General features: G+C 48.3%; 1 protein-coding gene across 3 annotated transcripts in view; it reads right to left on the bottom strand.

Moving 5' to 3' along the window:
• ADAMTS10 (ADAM metallopeptidase with thrombospondin type 1 motif 10) overlaps positions 1-17,630 on the bottom strand; it is a 31,305-nt gene extending 13,675 nt beyond the window's left edge. Inside the window, exons 1-13 of one of the 3 annotated variants that reach the window (XM_074301199.1) lie at positions 17,453-17,630; positions 16,907-17,178; positions 14,563-14,838; positions 11,081-11,340; positions 10,023-10,384; positions 9,697-9,853; positions 9,148-9,365; positions 8,498-8,581; positions 7,678-7,823; positions 7,508-7,551; positions 6,067-6,172; positions 5,036-5,182; positions 4,445-4,586 (exon numbers count right to left, since the gene is read on the bottom strand). In XM_074301199.1, coding sequence (XP_074157300.1) covers positions 4,445-4,586; positions 5,036-5,182; positions 6,067-6,172; positions 7,508-7,551; positions 7,678-7,823; positions 8,498-8,581; positions 9,148-9,365; positions 9,697-9,853; positions 10,023-10,384; positions 11,081-11,183 — 1,509 coding nt within the window. In that variant the 5' untranslated portion in view covers positions 11,184-11,340; positions 14,563-14,838; positions 16,907-17,178; positions 17,453-17,630. The remainder of the gene's footprint in view (positions 1-4,444; positions 4,587-5,035; positions 5,183-6,066; positions 6,173-7,507; positions 7,552-7,677; positions 7,824-8,497; positions 8,582-9,147; positions 9,366-9,696; positions 9,854-10,022; positions 10,385-11,080; positions 11,341-14,562; positions 14,839-16,906; positions 17,179-17,452) is intronic. The other 2 variants (XM_074301189.1, XM_074301209.1) reach the window with 2 other exon arrangements.

Here is a 17,630-nt window from a genome sequence, read left to right as displayed (position 1 = left end):
TTGATTCGAATCATCCTCTCTCAGCTTTGAGAGAAAGGATGGAGCGGGTATCTCCACCTAATCCTAGGAGTTGGCCATGGAGTGTTTGTGCGTGGGGAAGGGTGAGGCTGGGGACCTTGTGGCTGGTCCAGTAACCCTGAGAAGAACAGGCCCAGAAAGGGCAGGGCGGGGTGTGATATTTTCTGTGAGCACTTGGGAAAATGTTTAGTGTAATGGGAGACACACACCAGAATGGGGAGGGAGGAGGGGAATGGAGTGATTTCCTGAAGCTAAGCAGACTTTATCTGGGACTGGGGTCATCTGGGAGAAAGCCCATCTCTCCAGTAAACTCCTCCCAGAAATAGAATCCAGGCGGGGACACAGCTTGGTGCAGTGGGTCAGTTGGATTCCAGGGCAACCATTCTGACCTGGAGCCAAAGGGCACAAGGCCCAGAGAGGAAAGGACCCAGGGGCCCTGGAGGGCTGGCAGAGATATACAGCTCCAGCTGGCCCAGGGGGTGGAATCAGGGCAGTCTAATAACAGGGAAAGATTCCAAGACTTGGGGCAAGAGCAGGGGGCCAGGCTCTGGCAGGGGAGTGAACAGAGAGTTCCTGGAAGGGACTATCGAATGCTTTTAACCTATGCCAGGCCGTGAGGGGGCACTCTGTCTGGGAATGGCCCACAGGGACTCTGACGTGAAGCAAGAAGAAAAGGGAAGAACAGATTGATGTTTCCTTTGGGAGAAATGATCTCCTAGGATTTAGGGCTGGCTGGGAACTTAGAGGTCATTGAGTCCAACTCCCATGAAACCCAGGGAGGGGAAGCTCAGGACCTGGGTGTTCTGAGTCCAGATCCAGTGTTGATTCTTTCCCCGCCTTTTCCTTTTTATTTTCTTCCCTACACCATACTGCCTCTTGGCCTATGGGGGAATATCAGCATTCCAGAAGATAAAAGTAAAAACATGTTCTGGGGGAGGTCAAGCTGAGTCCTTCAGATGTTGCAAGGATTGCAGAGAAATTTGGTTGGCAGACTCTGGAAAATCCCTAGGGCTTTTTTTTTTTTTTTTTTTTTTTTTTAATTCCCATCTCCTATCCCAAGGAGAGCAAGAGAGATACTGGGAAACCTAGAACTGGGAAAGAAAAACTCAGGAGTAAGAATAGGTAATGGCAGACAGAAAAGAACAGACTTGAGGTCTATTAGAGAAAGAAAGGAGAAGGGTAGGACCCAGAGCTGGTCAATTTATATGGTCTGGAAAAAGAAGGCCATAGGAAGTCTTCACTCTGCTACCCCCAGCATATTTTTATTAATTAGGATGGTAGGGGGTGGGGGCTAGTAACATGAGGTTTGTAATTCATACAGATCTCTCATTGTGGTTTTCAGATATTTTTAAAAGTAATAATAGCTCAGGGAACAATAGGCTGAATCATAAGATCTGGGACTCTCATGTAGAAATCCAAACTTCTCATGGAAGAGAGGAAGATATGAGTGGACCCATCCAGGTGATAATTAGCAAAGTTAGAATTTAAATCCTCATTCTCTGACTCCAGATCCTGCCTGTTCCCAACTTCTTTGCCAAATGATTGTACACCATGAGGGGCTCTTAGAGGGACCCCAAGGACACTTAAGTATTAACACTAAGCACTCCCAGTCCCAGGCTAATCTCACAGCTTTCCCCTGGAGTTGTCGCTCAGCCTCAGGAACACTCCACAGCCTCTCCTCTTTCTCTCAGACTCAGCCTGACCTCAAAATCTGGTCTTGCAGCTTCTCCAGGTAAACAGATTAGAACAGGTGAGAAATCTAGCCAGAGGCCCACAGGCCTGAGAGTGAGGAGGCCTGGAGAGGGGCCAAAGAGACAGAAGGGGATTTTCGGAGGCCGGGAACTAGACACAAATCCAGAAAATGTCAGTGAGCAATTAAGACAGATTTAGGACTTTCTGCAAGTCTAGGATCCAAAAGGTTGGAGAGGATTCTGACAGAGCTGAGATACCCAGAGTAAGAAGTCTCTCCTCCTTGGAAGTCCAGCCATCTGACTGTGTACCAATGAGGCTATCTATTATATGGAAGAATCTAATTTCCCTTAACTGCCTAGGAAGTTCAGCAATTTCTTTATCCTATAGCATGGTTTAGTACATGACTGGGCAATGGAAAGTAACATCTTATATTTGGAAGGATGGACACCTGGTCAACTGGTTAAGGAAGCATGGGTATATTGATGGATGGAAGGATAGAATAGATTGATGAATGGGTGGATAGAAAAAAGAGAAGGAGAAAGGGAAGAATCTCATGGACGGAGAGATGGATGGATAGAAAGAATAGACAGATGGATTCACGGATGAAATAAAGAGATGAACAGAGGAGCGATGGACAACTGAATAGATGAATATATGAATGGACAGGTGAATGGATGGCTTGGATGATTGTAATGCTCATGCAAACCTCAGCACTTTACACTCAAGTTATAATATAAAAAAAAGTTTTTTTCTTTTTTTGCTTGACTCCCTCCATTTATTCTCCTCACAATATTGTTCAGCTTACTCAGTTAATGAAAATGGTGTTTTCATGTCATTTAACTCCTGCCAAAACTCGATAGCATCTCCCTAATACCCTGGAGCTGAAATCCAGGCTCTTCAGCTCATTCTTCAAAGATAGCTCTGAGTTGTTGTGGTCTTACATTTATGGAATAATTGCACATGAGACCCAGATGGGTGCATAGAGTTTAACCCCCTTCATTGCAGACATGGAAAAACCCAAAGCCTATGGTTATACATTGGCAAGACTAGAACTATAATATAGGTCTCCTGACTCCTGGGGACTATTCACCAGCCTGCAAGCTCCTTCTCTAATAGTCACTGACCCAATCAAGTATATATCCTCACAATCATTTCTCTATGCTTCAAGTCCTCCAATTTATAGCCTTTCTCTTGGGGGTAGGGGGAAAAAGAAAGAGACAGAGAGACGGAGACACACAGAGAGAGACACACACAGAGACACAGAGAGAGAGACAGAGAAGAAGAAGGAGGAGGAGGAAGAGGAGAAAGAAGAGGAGGAGGAAGAAGAGAAGGAGGAGGAGGGAAGAAGGGAAAGAAGGAAGGGGGAAAGAGGGGAGGAGGGAAGAAAAGGGGATGGGTGAAGGAAGGGAGAGATTGTGTGAGAGTACAATCTTTCAGAATTTAGTCCACAGGCGCCACTTTCCTCCTGGACAATGCAAGTAAGATCTAATTTCTGTTGGCACCTCAATCTACCTCAAAAGGCATCAGGGAGGCAGTCATTGATATCTGCAACTCCTCTCTCTCCAGTTTAATTGGTGGTTAAAGTCGGAGACTTGGGCTTAGTGTGGGGATAGCGAAGGACTTCTAAAGTACTTGATTTGGGCCAAACTAGAGAATTTTTGCCTGGCTAGCTTCCTGAGGCTAACTTGGGAGATATGAGATTCTCTGTCTTCTCTCTTTTCCTCTCTTGTTCAGAACTTTCACCAACCATCCTCCTTCTGAACTTCCCCCTATCTCTTACTAGTTCCTTTTTTTCCTTTTTACCCAACATCCCATAGGATCCTTCCCTGATAGTTCAGGCACAGAGCTACCTCCACACTCTTGAGCTATTTTAACCATTGAGATAGCTTGAAGCCAAAAGTTGACGGTCTCCTTAGAAGCACGGTGGATCTCCACGGCTTTATCTCAGGGAAGTGACTGGAGCACTAAGAAGTTCCTGTCCATGTCCTCAAGATCTCCCAGAACTCCTCCTCCCCATTTCTGCTCATGTGTGTCAAGGTGCTGCAACCTCAGAGAACTCACAAATTCTGACACAATCATGACCCAAAGAATAGGGAAAGACTTAAAAATCCTGAAAACATAGCTGCCCTTCACCTTGAGACACGTTAACTGAGACCTCAGGCAGCACAGTCCGATGCATGAAAGGGACCCCCGGGACACACACAGCACAGGGGACATAAACATAGGAACAGAGGGGAAGCAGACTCCCCAGAGCCTCTCCTGTTCTAACACAAAGAAGTCTCATTGGGGTCTTTTGGCCTTTTTCTTCTGACAACACAACTCTTTAGGGCGAGAGCTGGGATAGAAACTCTGGCAATTTTTATATATATATAAGGTATTTCAAAAGACTTAAGGTCCTTTCCAGACTCATGTAGAATGGCTACAATGCAGCATCTGGGTTGGGTCCAAGAGAGAAGCTGGTACCTTTGTGAAGGCTATTGGCAACCGCTACTACATTCCTGCTCCGCAGATCAATTGTCCTAGACTTCCTGATTATAATAACTAAGTCTCCCTCCCTCTCGCCCTGAGAGAGCCAGGCTATGGAGGCGGTAGGGTTGGGCAGGCAGGAAGGAAGGGTGGGCTGGCACTGTCCCCTTTGCCCCCCTCCCATCCCACCCAGTACCAAGCTCCCTGCTCCCTTGTCTCCCACCTCCCCCACCTCAGGACCCCAGAGAAAAGCAGGAAGGCTCTCTACCCCGTATTTACACTGGCGGGATTTGACTCCATACTGGAAGCGACACTGCTCATCTGCATCATAGGCCTGGCCAGGTGCCACTGTGGGGTACACGAAGTCTTGCCTGGGGGGGGCATTGTTCAGGCACAGGCCCAGGCCAGAGCTGGGAGAGGTCAGAGGATAAAGGTCATTGGGAAGGGATGGAGAAAGACCTAAAGTCTAGGGGTTGGGCAACTTGGGATAAAGATTATAGGACATTGAGGTAAAATCTGGGAAACCAATGTCTTGGAGAGAACCCCCCTGCAATGGGAATACAGGAGAGTCCTCAATTTTTGGATATGGCAGAGCTCATGTAGATCTTCCTTTTCTCCAGGACTGGAGACCACAGGACTTATATAATTTCCCCTCCAAATACTATCAAATGAGATGTTTATAAACTGGTTAACATAGAGTCTGGGGTGTATAAGTGCTCAAGGTTCGTTCCCTTCTCTTCTCTTTCCCCTTCTCCCCCCACTCCCAATCCAGTCCCAGAGAGTGTCCCTCAAGTGATTCAAAGGATTGAGGATTTGGGAGCTCAGGGTAGGGGAAGTGAGGGACTGATATCTCACTCACTCCAGAAAGCTGGTGATGTAATCACGGCTGCAGGATGACCAGACGAAAGGATTCGTTTTCATGGTGACGTGGGCGGCCATGAGCTTGGCTGTATCCTGCCCCTGGGAACCACACGTGTTTCCGACCCCGTCGTGATTCATGCCAAACCTGGAGGGTGAGGGCACTGCTCGACTCTGCCTTTGCCCCTACCTTGAGAAGGGGAAACCGAGGCGTGGGAAAAGAGATGAAGAGGAAAGCCAGTGAAGGGAGAGAGGAGGGAAGGAAAGGGAAGATAAGAGAAGTACAGAAGAGAGAAAAAGGAAAGAAAGAGGGAGAGAGAAAGAGAAAGAGAGAGGAAGACAGAATAAGAGGAGGGGGAAGAAAGAGAAGAAGAGAGGAAGAGAGAAAAAGGAAGGAGAGAAGAAGAGAAGAAAAGAAAGGGAAAAGGAGGGAAGAAAAGGGAAGGAAAGAGGAAGGAAAGAATCGAGTTTTGGGAGTGGTTCTGAGGGGGTAATAGTTGGATGGTTGGATAAGTCATCCTATGGATGGCTTCATTTTGAGACTACAGAATTAGGTTTTGCCACTCAGACTGTTGTGGATCATTCTTGCGCAGGTCCTGATGGTGGAGAGAAAGAAATGTCAATGTCGAATCGGAACTTCAAACTTTAGTGAGGTTCTGGGTTTTCTTCATGAGGATGTATTTGCTCCTATGAGAATATGCTAATGAAACGTATTTATCAATAGGGAATTTTCTTTGTAGTGGAAGTGTTTCTGTGTGTCTGGTCAGTATCATTGTTGTTTGTGTCTCTCTGAGAAGAAAGGAGAAGAAAGGAAGGGAATGAAAAAGAACCAACAGGAGATGGAGGCAGTTAGGAAAGGGGAGAGTTGGCAGAACCCCTGAGCAAGAGAAGAAAAGGGGAGAAAGAGCACTTCCACTTTTCTCAGCCTCTTAAGCATCACTTCCATTTGTCCATCCTCCACCCCACAGTCCCTCCAGGATTCTCCCCTGTGCCTCTTAATGCCTGCCCCACCTCCTTCCCCAAGGTTCTCACGTGTGGCCGATCTCATGAGCGATGGTGAAGGCAGTGGCCAGGCCGATGTCCTCATTGATACTACAGCTCCGTTCCCGTTCGCACATCCCACCCACGGGGGCTAGACCTAAGGGGGTGGGCTAAGTTGCAGTCCTGAGGCTGGTCAAGTAGCAATTCACATACCACAGGCTTTCCTGACCAGTCAGCCTTTGAGCATTGCCCACCCCTCAATAATCCCTACGATACAACTCACCCTGTCACCCGGGGCCTCATTCCTCCAATCCATGAAAATCCTTGTCCTACCCCCCTGCCTACGGCACATTTCTGTCCCTTCCTTTAAGCCTGGGACATTCCCTTCCTCCAGTCTGGTACACTTCTCTACAATTGCCGAGACCACAGTTGGAAATATAGGAAACACTGGCTCTTGACCAGGGATGGAATATCTTAATGAGAGCTGGTAAAAAATATATTTTCTTAGAGTCTCACAAGTCTGGTCAAGGTCTTAAACTGTCAGGGGAGAGAGAAAGCTGACAACACACTTCTGCCAAGTCTCCTACAAGGAGCAGGTAAAATATAAAACAGACACCAGTGAAAGGTTCAGTGATTCACCAGAGACCGTATTCTAGAGAGCCAGTATTAAAACCCATGGCCTCCAATGTCAATGCCCTAAGGATAGGTACTCCAGGTCAGCTGGAAAGCCTCAGAGAAGGAAACAAATCTGACCTTGCTAAAACTTGGTGAAACTCCTGACTGGAATATGGTTATAGAAAAGTATACATGGTATTTTTTATTCCAAAGGACAGAATAGAGAAAAAGAGGTGTTATATACAATGACTATTAGGACAATCTAATCATGTGAGGAAATTCAGGAACCAGAGTGGGAAAAGCAAGGGAGAATGTCATCATCTGAGAGTATACTAGAGACCACTTAGGTAGAAGGAAAAAATTGATGAAAAGTTCAGGAAGCAGATCATAAACTTGCACAGTTGAAAGAAAAATGATGAGTGGGGAGGAAAAGAGAATTTGAACTATTCAGACATATGCTAGAGCTTTCTAAATGTTCAAAGCAGAGGAGTTAGTTTTTTTTTTTTTTTTTTTTTTTGACAACTCCTGGAATTGATTCTAGCCAAGAACTGATAGGAGGCTTTGGAGGAAAAATAATATTTTTCTAAATTTAACTTTGTGCTTATCTGGGAAATTTCTCTCATTTGAATTCAAACTATTGCTGTCTCTGATTAATTTGAGATATTATTCATCTATCTATCTATCTATCTGATAGGAGGCTTGGGAGGAAATTATTTCTTTTAAAAATTTGTGAGAGAGAAGGAAAGGAAAGACAATTTAGTACATTCGAGAAACTATCATTTGTCCCCTCTCCATACCAGAATCCACCTGCTCCTTATCCAGCCCCTCTCCTCCCTCACACCCAATTTCCCAGCCTGACTCCAGGCTCCAACATTACCTAAAGTGCCACAGGGCTTATTCTTGTAGATGCAGATGTCATAGCTAGAAAGGAGAAAGTTGGGTGGGTGAGGGCAGAAATAGCTTCTCTCCTCTAGCTCTTAGCTTCCCATCTGTCCGTTCTAGCAGCTCTCTGGTCCCTGACTCCATCCCCTTGACCTTAGCACTCACCGAGTGATTAGCACAGCCGTGTCGTGGTTGGCCACACCGTTCTCCGGGAGAGCGTTTCCATGCCCACTTCGGTTCACGATTGACTTCTGCCACTTGCAAAAGCTGTCTAGTGACTTCCCTGCATGGTGGGTGATCTCCAGTGTGGGCTGGGGACAGAGAGCAGAAGGGGTGGGGGAGCAGGTTCCAGAGAAGGCTCAAAGAGAAAATTTGGGGGTAACTTACTAGTCAACAGGTAGGAGACACTCACATAGGAGGAGAGAAGACTGACCAAGAATGATTATAATTCCCACTGCTACAAGCCTTAAGATTTATGAGATGCTTCCCCTATAACACACTTAATACCTGTGTAATCATGGTTACCCTGGGTGGCCTTCATTTTTTTCCTGTGTCAAATGAGGTTAAGCTCTTTCCTAGCTCTAAATTTATGGTCCCGTGATCCCTTTGAGAAGGAAAAAAATTAGAAGAGGATCCCTGGCTCCTGTGGTCTCCATCACTCAAGGGCTCAATGAGGTGCTCCTCTATCAGCCATGAGAGCCGCCTCTCACGCACACGGATGTGTGACCCTGGGCAACTGATAAGCAATTCTCCATGGGTCAAGTGCCCACCTCCACTGGGAGAGCGGATTTCCTCACCTGGGAATTTCCTATATCAATGAAACCACAAGTCCAGCTCTTTCTGGGTTCTTTTTTATAGCTAAGGAAAAAGATTTAGTGAGAAGGGACTTGCACATAACTAGTAAAGTGATGGAACCCTGGCTCCACATCCAGCGCTGTCCTAGGTGCCAGTAAAAGCGGGCAGAACATCACCCAGTCCTCCTCACCTGGTCTTCAGTGAGCAGGATAAGCCGGGTCACCATGATGTTAACAATATTCCCCAGACTGGAGTCCTGGAAAAGTTTGGCAACCTGACCTCCAGGAAACAAGGAAAGTCCAGTCTTACAAGGAGCCCAACCAGCGTGAGCAGAGCCCGCCTTCCAGTCCTTGTCTGATTGTCCTTGGCTGTCTGGTCTCCATCCCTCACCCTGCTGCCTCAGTGCATCTAGGCTGAGCTGTGACTTCTCCCCATGCGAAGGAACAAGGTGACTGGGAAGGGAGGGGAAATATCTATCCTGGGAGGCTGGGGGAATGAAGGTCAAGGCCACATTTACTGGTTTGGAGTCTTTACTGCAGGCGGGCTGAGTCCTGTCTGTGCCCCCTCCTCCAACTGTCAGCTAAGGTGTCCCCAAATCTCCCTTTCTGAGTGTCTCTAATTTCCTGTTCCTCATTCAGTTTCTGTCTCCCAAAGATAATTTCATCTTGTTTTCCCTGATTCTCATGGACTGCCTTTCTTTTGAATTATGGGTAATGGTTTACAGTGTGGAGGGGCAAGGGCCGAATGTACCATCTCCCACCATTCCCCTGGTCATCATTCCCCACTCCCTCCTCCAGCCTCCCTCTCTCTCCCGAGCCCACTGGGGGGGGTGACACTTACAATGTTCATGACGGCCAGCACGTACTGCTCAATGTCGCGGCGCCCGTGGTAGCCCACCATCATCTTATCTGCCACCACCAGAGTTTCCACATAGCGCTCTCTGCTAACGGAGCGCTTCAGGGCCAGCTGTCCCCGCTCAGTCTCGTTGCCCCGGGGCCTGGCGGGTGGTGGCTTCAGGGTCCGCAGCCACCACGGCCGACTCTTCCATGGCTTCTCATCTGTAGAGACCCCAGGGGAGGGGCAGCTGTGCCAGGCCATGGTGCCCAGGGTCCTCCTACCACCTCCTTGCCCATTGCCCCCCCATCCCTCCCCCGCCTTCCTTGTCCCCACCATCCTGCTGCTGTCTCGACCACTGCCTTCTTCCCAGTCATCTCACTGTCTCCTGCCCTCCTCTTCTCCATCTTTCTTCTCCCCACTATGGCCTAGACCAGTGTCCCTTTTCTTCCTAGATCGCTTGGGGACAAGGGGATGCCCGGGAGGGGTGGGGTATGTAGGGCAGGGTTTTAAGTCGTTCAGGATATAGAGGCCTGAAAGGGGAGGAATGGGTACCTAGCACTCCACAGGCAGCGTCCAGGTGGGGGTACTGCAGAGAAGAGCGTTTATACACCACATGGGGGCTGCTTTCCTCGATTCCTCGGCCCCCGGGGCCGCCGCCACTCAGGGGTTCGATGAGGTATTCCTCTTCGTCAGCCACAATTAAGCCATGCTGAAGAGAGGTACCATTAGGGACATGGGACTTTCTCCAAGGACCTCCCACTCTGACGCAGGGCTCTCATCTCAGTCCCCAAGACCCCTAGACCTGGGCTTCTCTCCCCATGGACTTTGTTCGCTCTGGGCTTATGATGCCAGCATTGGAGATCACCCTATCTGCTTACCAGCCCGTTGCAGTTACTGATGGCCACTCTGGAGCTGAGGGGCTGCCCCTGCAGGTGGCCAGCATAGAGGCAGTTGGGCCGGGCCGGGCGTTGCCACGCAGGGCCATCCCTCGTCCAGTATTCCACAGAGAAGTGCTCGGCCAGCAGACGCCGGGTGTGGGTCAGGTTGAGCAGGAAGAGGGTGCTGGGGGCAGCCACCTTGTAGAAGAGTCGGGGCTCTGGTGGCGGGCTCTTTGACCCCCCTCGGCGCTGGCGCTTCTTCCCGGCAGGAGCCGGGGGTGCAAAGGCCAACAGTACTCCATTGGGGTCCACACGTGTAGGGAAGGCAATTTCATAGCTCTTGAGGCTGGACAGGAATTCCTCTGGAGGTAGAGGAGAGATGATTTATGGGATCAGATTGGAATAAACCTTAGGCATTGGGCGATGTTGCAGAGTGTTGGTCTTCGAGTCAGGAAAAACTGAGTTCAAATCCTATCTCAGACACTTACTAGTGTTGTGACCCTCTCTTATTCAACCTCTCTGAACCTCAGTTTTCTTATCTGTAAAATGGAGATAATTATAGCACCTATCTCAACGTTTTTGTGAGGATCAAATAAAATAATGTTTGTGAGGTACTCTTCAAACTTTACTAACTAAAAATAAGCTAGGATTCTCCAGGCTCATCCTGATTGTACCCATGAGAAATTGAGTGACTTGCTTGTGATCTCAAAGTGGGTAAAGAGCAGGGGCAAGATTTGAATTCAGGATTTCTGATTCCAAACCAAGCACTGTGGCTCTTCAGGGTGATACTAGCATTTGGGTTCTACCCTTCTCTAAAAACCAAGCTCTGATTTTGATTCAGCCTATACTATTTACGGGCTTTGCTCCTTGTAAAGCCTCCTGAATGCCATACTCCCGGGGCCACTGCCCCCAACTCTGATGACATTTATTAGATATTTTCTGTCTTTTCAGGGAATACTCAGGGTTTCTGGACAGTAGGATCCCATCACTCCTTCTGTTCTTCCCCTGATTTTATCCCCACTTACCCACTCTGATCCTAACTACCCAATCTCACTTACCTTGAGACTGGAAGCCATGGGCACCACAGTGTGTGTGGTCCAGGGTGAGGGTGAGAATAAAGACCCAGCAGAAGAGTCTGTAGGTGGTGGTGATTGCAGCCATTGCTAAGGGACAGGGGAGCGATATGCTGACCCCAACAGGCCCGTGCCCACATGTCTCTCCTCAACCCCTGCCTGACTATGGCCACCTGGCTGCTTCCCCAAGATTCATGGCCCTGACCACCTCCAATGGGTTTCCAGGATCCAGAAGAACATAGTTTCTGTGGACAGATAGAGAGAAGCAAGGTAGTAGAAGGACGCCAAGATGGAGCCCTCAGTTCCTGCTTCCAGAGTTCTGGATTAATTCTAAAGAACCCAATGGAAACTTTATTCCAAGAGGTGCTGATCTTCAGCATCCATCCACCCATCCATCCACTTGCTCATCCATCCACCCATCCATCCATCCATCCATCTACCCATTCATCCACCCATCCATCCATCCAGTTTGAGCTGGCTCCATCACACCTCTATATTAAATCTATCCACTTTTCTTTTCTCATATCTATACGCAGTATTGTCACTTCTCACCTGCACTATTTCTAGAACCTCCAAACTGGTCTCTATGCCTCCAGCCAAGCTCCTTTCTGATCCATCCTACACACAGCTAGCTGTCAGTCTAGCTTTCAGGTTAATTGTCTTCTATCCCCTATGTTAGCCAGGCTTGTTTATAGTACTTACTATTCTGGATCATGATATCCCATCTCCAGCCTCCATGCCTTTGTAAAGGCTCTATCTCATTCCTGAAACACTCTCCCTTTTCACTTCTGACTCTTGGAATCCCTAGTTCCCGTCAGGGAGCAGCTTAGTTGCTTTCTCCTTCAAGAAGCTTTTCCTGATTCTCCCATGGTACTTCCCCAAAATTATTATATATTAATTTTGTCATTTGATAATTTACCTATTTGTGAATATATTGTGGCCTCCTCCCACCCCAGTAAAATGTAAGCTCTTTGGGGGCAGAGAGTGTCAGGCACCAAGTAAGTGCTGATGCAATGTTTGTTGATTGACTGAGACCTATGTGCTAGACTTAGAAGAATTCACAAATAAAATCCAAGTCCAGTACCAGTCATTAACAGTCTTGCTAGAAAGATTAAAGTAAATCCCTGAAAATCACGGCCAACAGCAAGCAGAGATTTTCTGGTTGGGTGGGCATTGACTAAGTAATGAGCTCTCTATTGCTAGAAGTCTTCAAGTCAAAGTTTTATGACTTTGGATCAATAATATTAGGGAAGGAGAAACTCATGTTTCCCTTTGAACACAGAGATCTCTCTCAAATTTGGAATACCTGGGATGTTTCTATGAACAGACTTGTTCTTTGTAGGCCCCAGAGGGCAAAACAATGGAAGGAAATTATAGGGAGACAGTCTGCAGATCTGTATTGAGGGCACACACACTATCCAATGCCAGAACAGACGTCTGGAGGGAGGGAGTTAGTTCCCTGTTACTAGAGCTATTGTTTAGTCCTTTTCATGTTCAGTTGTTTCTCCATGATCCCATTTGGAAATTTCTTGACAAAAAAACTAACAATCGATAACAATTAAGCACCTACTATAGACCAGGTACTGTGCTAAGCACTGGAGATACAAAAAGAGACAAAAAATAGTCCCTTATCCAGCCATGTGGTGCATTGGACAGAGCATCAGCCCTGAAGTCAGGAGGACCTGAGTTCATTTGGTCTCAGACACTTAACATTTCCTTGCTGTGTGACCCTGGGTAAGTCACGTAACCCCAATTGCCACGGGGGGGGGGGAGTCCCTATCCCTCAAGGACCTTACAGTCGAATGGAGGAACAACATGTAAATAAATTTACAAAGCAAGGCTAAATACAGAGATGATTAATTACAAAGATGATCAACAGAGGGAAGGCACTGGTATGAAATAAGGTTAGGGAACAGCTCTCATAGGAAGAGGGATTTGTGTTGGCACTTAAAGGAGGTCAGCAGTGAGAGTAGAGGAGGGAAAATAAACCAGAGAAAATGCCCAGAACGGAGCCACGAATACACATTTACCTCCATGGCCAAAATGTGCCATATAGAAGCAAGGGAATTTGGAACACTCCCTTTTCCATTTTCACTTTTCTTCACAGATATAATTTCATTCCCAGGAAAACATAAACCTCTTGAGCAAAGGGTAATTTTCTTTGTACATGATCACCCTATTTTACAGCTGAGGAATCTGAGGCTGTGAGACATTAAGTAATGTGGCTGAGATCACACAGATAGGAAACATTAGAGGGATCTTCTGGCTCCAGGACCTACATTCTGTCCACCCTGCCATCCTCCTTCCTCTCCCATACTGGCTTCTTCCACTTCCTTCAGTCTTTGTATCTCTTTGAAGCTCCTAGCACAATGCCTGGCACATGGTAAGCACTCAATAAATGCCTGCTGAATTGAGTTTCATCCAAGAGATCAGGGTCTTTGCATCTCTCCAGTGCAGAACATAGATGCACTTTAATTGTTGCACTGGATTATTAATTTTTAGTGTGTGCATTTTCAGCTTAGAAACTGGTAAATGCGATAAATTATGATTTGATTTATTGTTTTGATGATTGTCTAGGCTTAAGAAAGTAATGGGAAAATATTAATCATGCAAATTCTATTTAAAAGGATATCGTATGCATTTTTCCTCCCAGAGAACTGATTGTTAAACATTTGTTAGCACACAGCCTTCAAAGAGCTTACAATATGCAAATAACTGGGTACCTACAAGATACAGATGGGAATATGAGAAGGCAATCTCAGAGGGAAAGGTACTAAGCAGTAGTGAAAAGTGGAGAGTCTGGGAAAGCCAGACTGCAACAAATGTCTGATTAATCCTTCATTCAAACAATGAAAGGAAGAGGTGGCCTCTTTATGGTCAATTTACTGAGTTGAATTATCCACCCTATTCTGCTGTTTAATATTTCCTGCCTTCAAGGAGCTCATGATTCCTTCTCCTTTGGGACCTTGTTCCTTTGAGCACTCCCTCTCCTTTTTATCTTTGATGTCTCTCTGTCTCTGTGTGTTCCCAAATCTCTCTCTGTCTCTTTTTTCCTCCCTCTCTCTTCCTCATCCATCTTCTTCCTTTTCTCTCTGTCTCTCTCCCTCCCTTTCTCTCCCTGTCTGTATGTCTGTCTCTTGTCTCTTCCTCCCTCCCTCTTTCTTCTTCCATGGCTTTTTAATCTGATTTCTCATTCAGGCCTCCCTGACAATCCTGCCAGGAAGACATTGCAGGTTTCATCAACTCAGTTTACAGATGAGGAAATAAAGATTCAGAGAGATTGTGACTTGTCCAAGGTCATAACAAATCATAAATGTTAGAGATGATGAATTCAGGTCTTTTGACTTGCAACTGCCATACTGACTCCTTTCTCTTTGCCTAGAAACAGGCTCTGGTGACCCTAATCCTAATAAACCTTTTCTTGACCCTGCTGACCCTTGAGTTATCATCCCCTCTCTTTCCCTTACATTGTCAGATTTCCAGAAAGTCATCAGCACTTGAGGCTTTCACTTTCTCTCCACCCACTCCTTCCTCAGCCTCCTGCTGTATCCATGTTCATTCTTGATCCCTCAGCAGTGTGGTGACTGGTGATCTAAGAGCTCAGTTCTTATCTTCTCTCACTTCTCTGCCAGCCACCCTCTGCTGTCTGTGAGTTTGCTGTCTCCTGCTTCTCCCCCTTAGCCTTTCCTCTGCTTTCTTTATTGGTTCCTCTTCAAGGTGGATATGCTAGGAGATCCTCCACTCTGAAAAGGGAACAGCAAGGTGATAGAGAAGGAACAAGCCAGAGAGGTGCAGGGCTTCAAGTCTCAGTTCTGTTCTTTACTCAGTATATGTAATTTTGCCAATATATGTAATAATGACTTTTGGCTGAGTTCTTTCCATTTGATGGTCTTTGGATAGACAGAGAGAGGGAGGGAGGCTGTAACACAACTTGTAATTCTTATGGAAACTCTGAATGATGAGCTGGGGATGGCTGGTCTGTCTCCCCAGGAGGGAAGGGCTACCTCCCCCACCCCATGCTTCGCTATTCGCCCCCTTTAGATCTCTAAAGAACGAAAGGCAGCCAGCAGCTTCCCTGCACTCCCACCCCCGACCCCTTTCCTTAACTTTCAAAGATATCATCTAATCCAATACCCTGTTTATAATAGATGGGGAAACTGAGGCTCAGACTTGCTGGAGTCTCACAGGTATTGAGTGGCAGGCCAGGCTTCAAAGCCAGAGTCTTTGAATCCAAATCTCTTTCTACTGGATACACTGACTCCAAATCCCATCTGTTGTTATTTCATTTTTCAATTGTCTCCTCTCTGCAGGCTGATGGAGCTCCCCAGTCATAGGGGCCCTGTTGACTCAGCTCTGTCTCCCCCACAGGACAGCAGAGCCCAAGCCTGGCCTTCTGGTGAACATTCATTTAGTGATTAAAATTTCCCTTTTGCTCTTTCCATGTACTTCTAATAGCAGAGACTAGAGGGTCTTTTTTTTTTTTTTTTTTTTTTTTTTCAGGGAATGGGGGAAAAGGGCTGGACATTGTTCTAATTAACAGGGAGTTGGGGTCATGGGACTGCAGCTGTCTTGTTAGGGAGCAGAGGAAGCCTTGGGGCTGTTTCTAGAGACCCTCAGGAATTGGAGGTGGGGGGATGAGAGGGGGGGAACCCATACAGAGCCCTGGGATTCTTAGTGCCTAGTCCATGTTCGAGGAATTGAACCAAAGCTGGGGAAGATGCCCTTCCCCCACTCCCTGGGCCTGGATTCCTGGTCTGGCCCTTCCTGAGCTGCTCTTTAGAGTCTCCGCCCTATCCCCCTGGTCGGTCCGGACAATCCTGGGCTGCAATCCTGTCCTTCCTGGCCTGCCCCCAGCTTCCCTCGGCCTCCTAGGTGCTTGGGAGCTGGGAAAGGTAGGGGAGGCCCAAGTCTCAAGGGTGACCCCATATGCCCCCTATCCCACTCCAACCTAAAAACCCAAATTTAGGACCGATACCGGGATCCTGCTCTCTAGCGTCTGCACTCATTCATTGAACCTGCTCAGGTTGACCGGACTGCCCCTATCCCATGCTTTCCCCCACCCCACCCCCACCCTCTCTCCCAGCCCGGCCGGGGCCCCTGGAGATCACAGACAAGCAGAGAGCCTTGGAGCCTGAGCCAGAAAGGAGGGGGCAGAGGACTTTTGGCATGGGATCGCGAGCCTCTGGGGAGGTAGGGGAGCCGAGGGGCTGGGCACGAGCCAAAGGATGTGGCCTGGTAATTAAAGGGCCCGGCTCCCCGGGGAGGGCTGTGGAGAGACAGCGACAGAGAGAGCCCACACTCTGCCCTCGCTCGCTGCCCGGAGACTTTCTGCCTTCTGAGTCAGGAGAATTAAAGTGGAAAGCACACCAGCGCAGGCCCACAAGAGACCGAGCTGGCCAGACACTCGGAGAAAGGCTCTCTCCCACACAAACCCTCAAACATGCGCCCTCATTCAGAGCCCAGCTGGCCGGAGCGCGCTCTGTCTCGGGGTCTGTCTGTCTGTCTGGCTCTGACCCACACACATACGCGCGCGCGCTCTCTCACAGACATGGTTTCCTGAGCTCATCGCTGTAACACAACTTGTAATTCTTATGGAAACTCTGAATGATGAGCTGGGGGTGGCTGGTCTGCCTCCCCGGGAGGGAGGGGCTACCTCCCCCACCCCACGCTTCACTACTCGCCCCCTTTAGATCTCTAAAGAACGAAAGGCAGCCAGCAGCTTCCCCGCACTCCCACCCCCGACCCCTCTCCCTCTTTTTGAGCTTCGGGAAGGGGGGAAGGGGGCGGGACAGGATGGACAATCGCCTTTACCTGGTTCCTGGTCCCTGGCTGTCCGGGATAGCCCTTTGGGTGATGCTTGGTGCCGGGGGCAGCCGGTCCCAACGGGAGACCCAGCGGAGCACAGGGAAGTGGGAAGGCTGAGTGGCTCCAGGCTCCCGACTCCGGACTCTGGACTCCGGGCTCCGGGCCCGGCGCCTGCTGCACCAGCCCTAGCCCCAGCTGACTCTTCCCCCTCCTCCCGGCCAGCTGTGGCGGCAGGAAGGGAGCTGTAATCACAGAGGCCTGAGCCGCTGCAGCAGCGGCTGGATGGGGGGGAGGAGGGGAGAGGTGGAGAGAGCAGGGAGAGAGGGGGGGAGGGGGAAAGGGGGAAAGAGACGGAGGGAGAGAGAGAGAACTTCCTGAGAAATTTTGCAAGCATTATTTTAAAACAACAACAACAAAAACAAACCCAAAATTCCAAACCCCACATAGCCAGAAACCCGCCTGTTCAGCTCCCTCTTGACCTCCCCCTGGTGCAGCCTTCTTTCCCTCCATTTTTCCCTCTCCTCTCTTTCACTGTCCCCCTTTCTGTCTAACCATTGAAGTGGACTGTTTGCCTCTGTCCGGGAGGAACCGGGAGTCTGGGGCCCCAGCTCTCGCTGCCACAGCTTCTCAGTCTGGCCAGATGTTCAGGCTGCTGCCCCAAGGCCGGGGCAGAGAGTGCCCCAAATCAGGCCCAGCCCCAGGTCAAATCTTGGAATTTCAACTCCACAAA

Source organism: Sminthopsis crassicaudata, chromosome 1 (genome assembly GCF_048593235.1).
Source record: "Sminthopsis crassicaudata isolate SCR6 chromosome 1, ASM4859323v1, whole genome shotgun sequence".
NCBI classification, from domain to species: domain Eukaryota; kingdom Metazoa; phylum Chordata; class Mammalia; order Dasyuromorphia; family Dasyuridae; genus Sminthopsis; species Sminthopsis crassicaudata.
The sequence above is the reverse complement of the archived record's forward strand: the minus strand, read 5'-3'. Positions and strand labels throughout refer to the sequence as shown.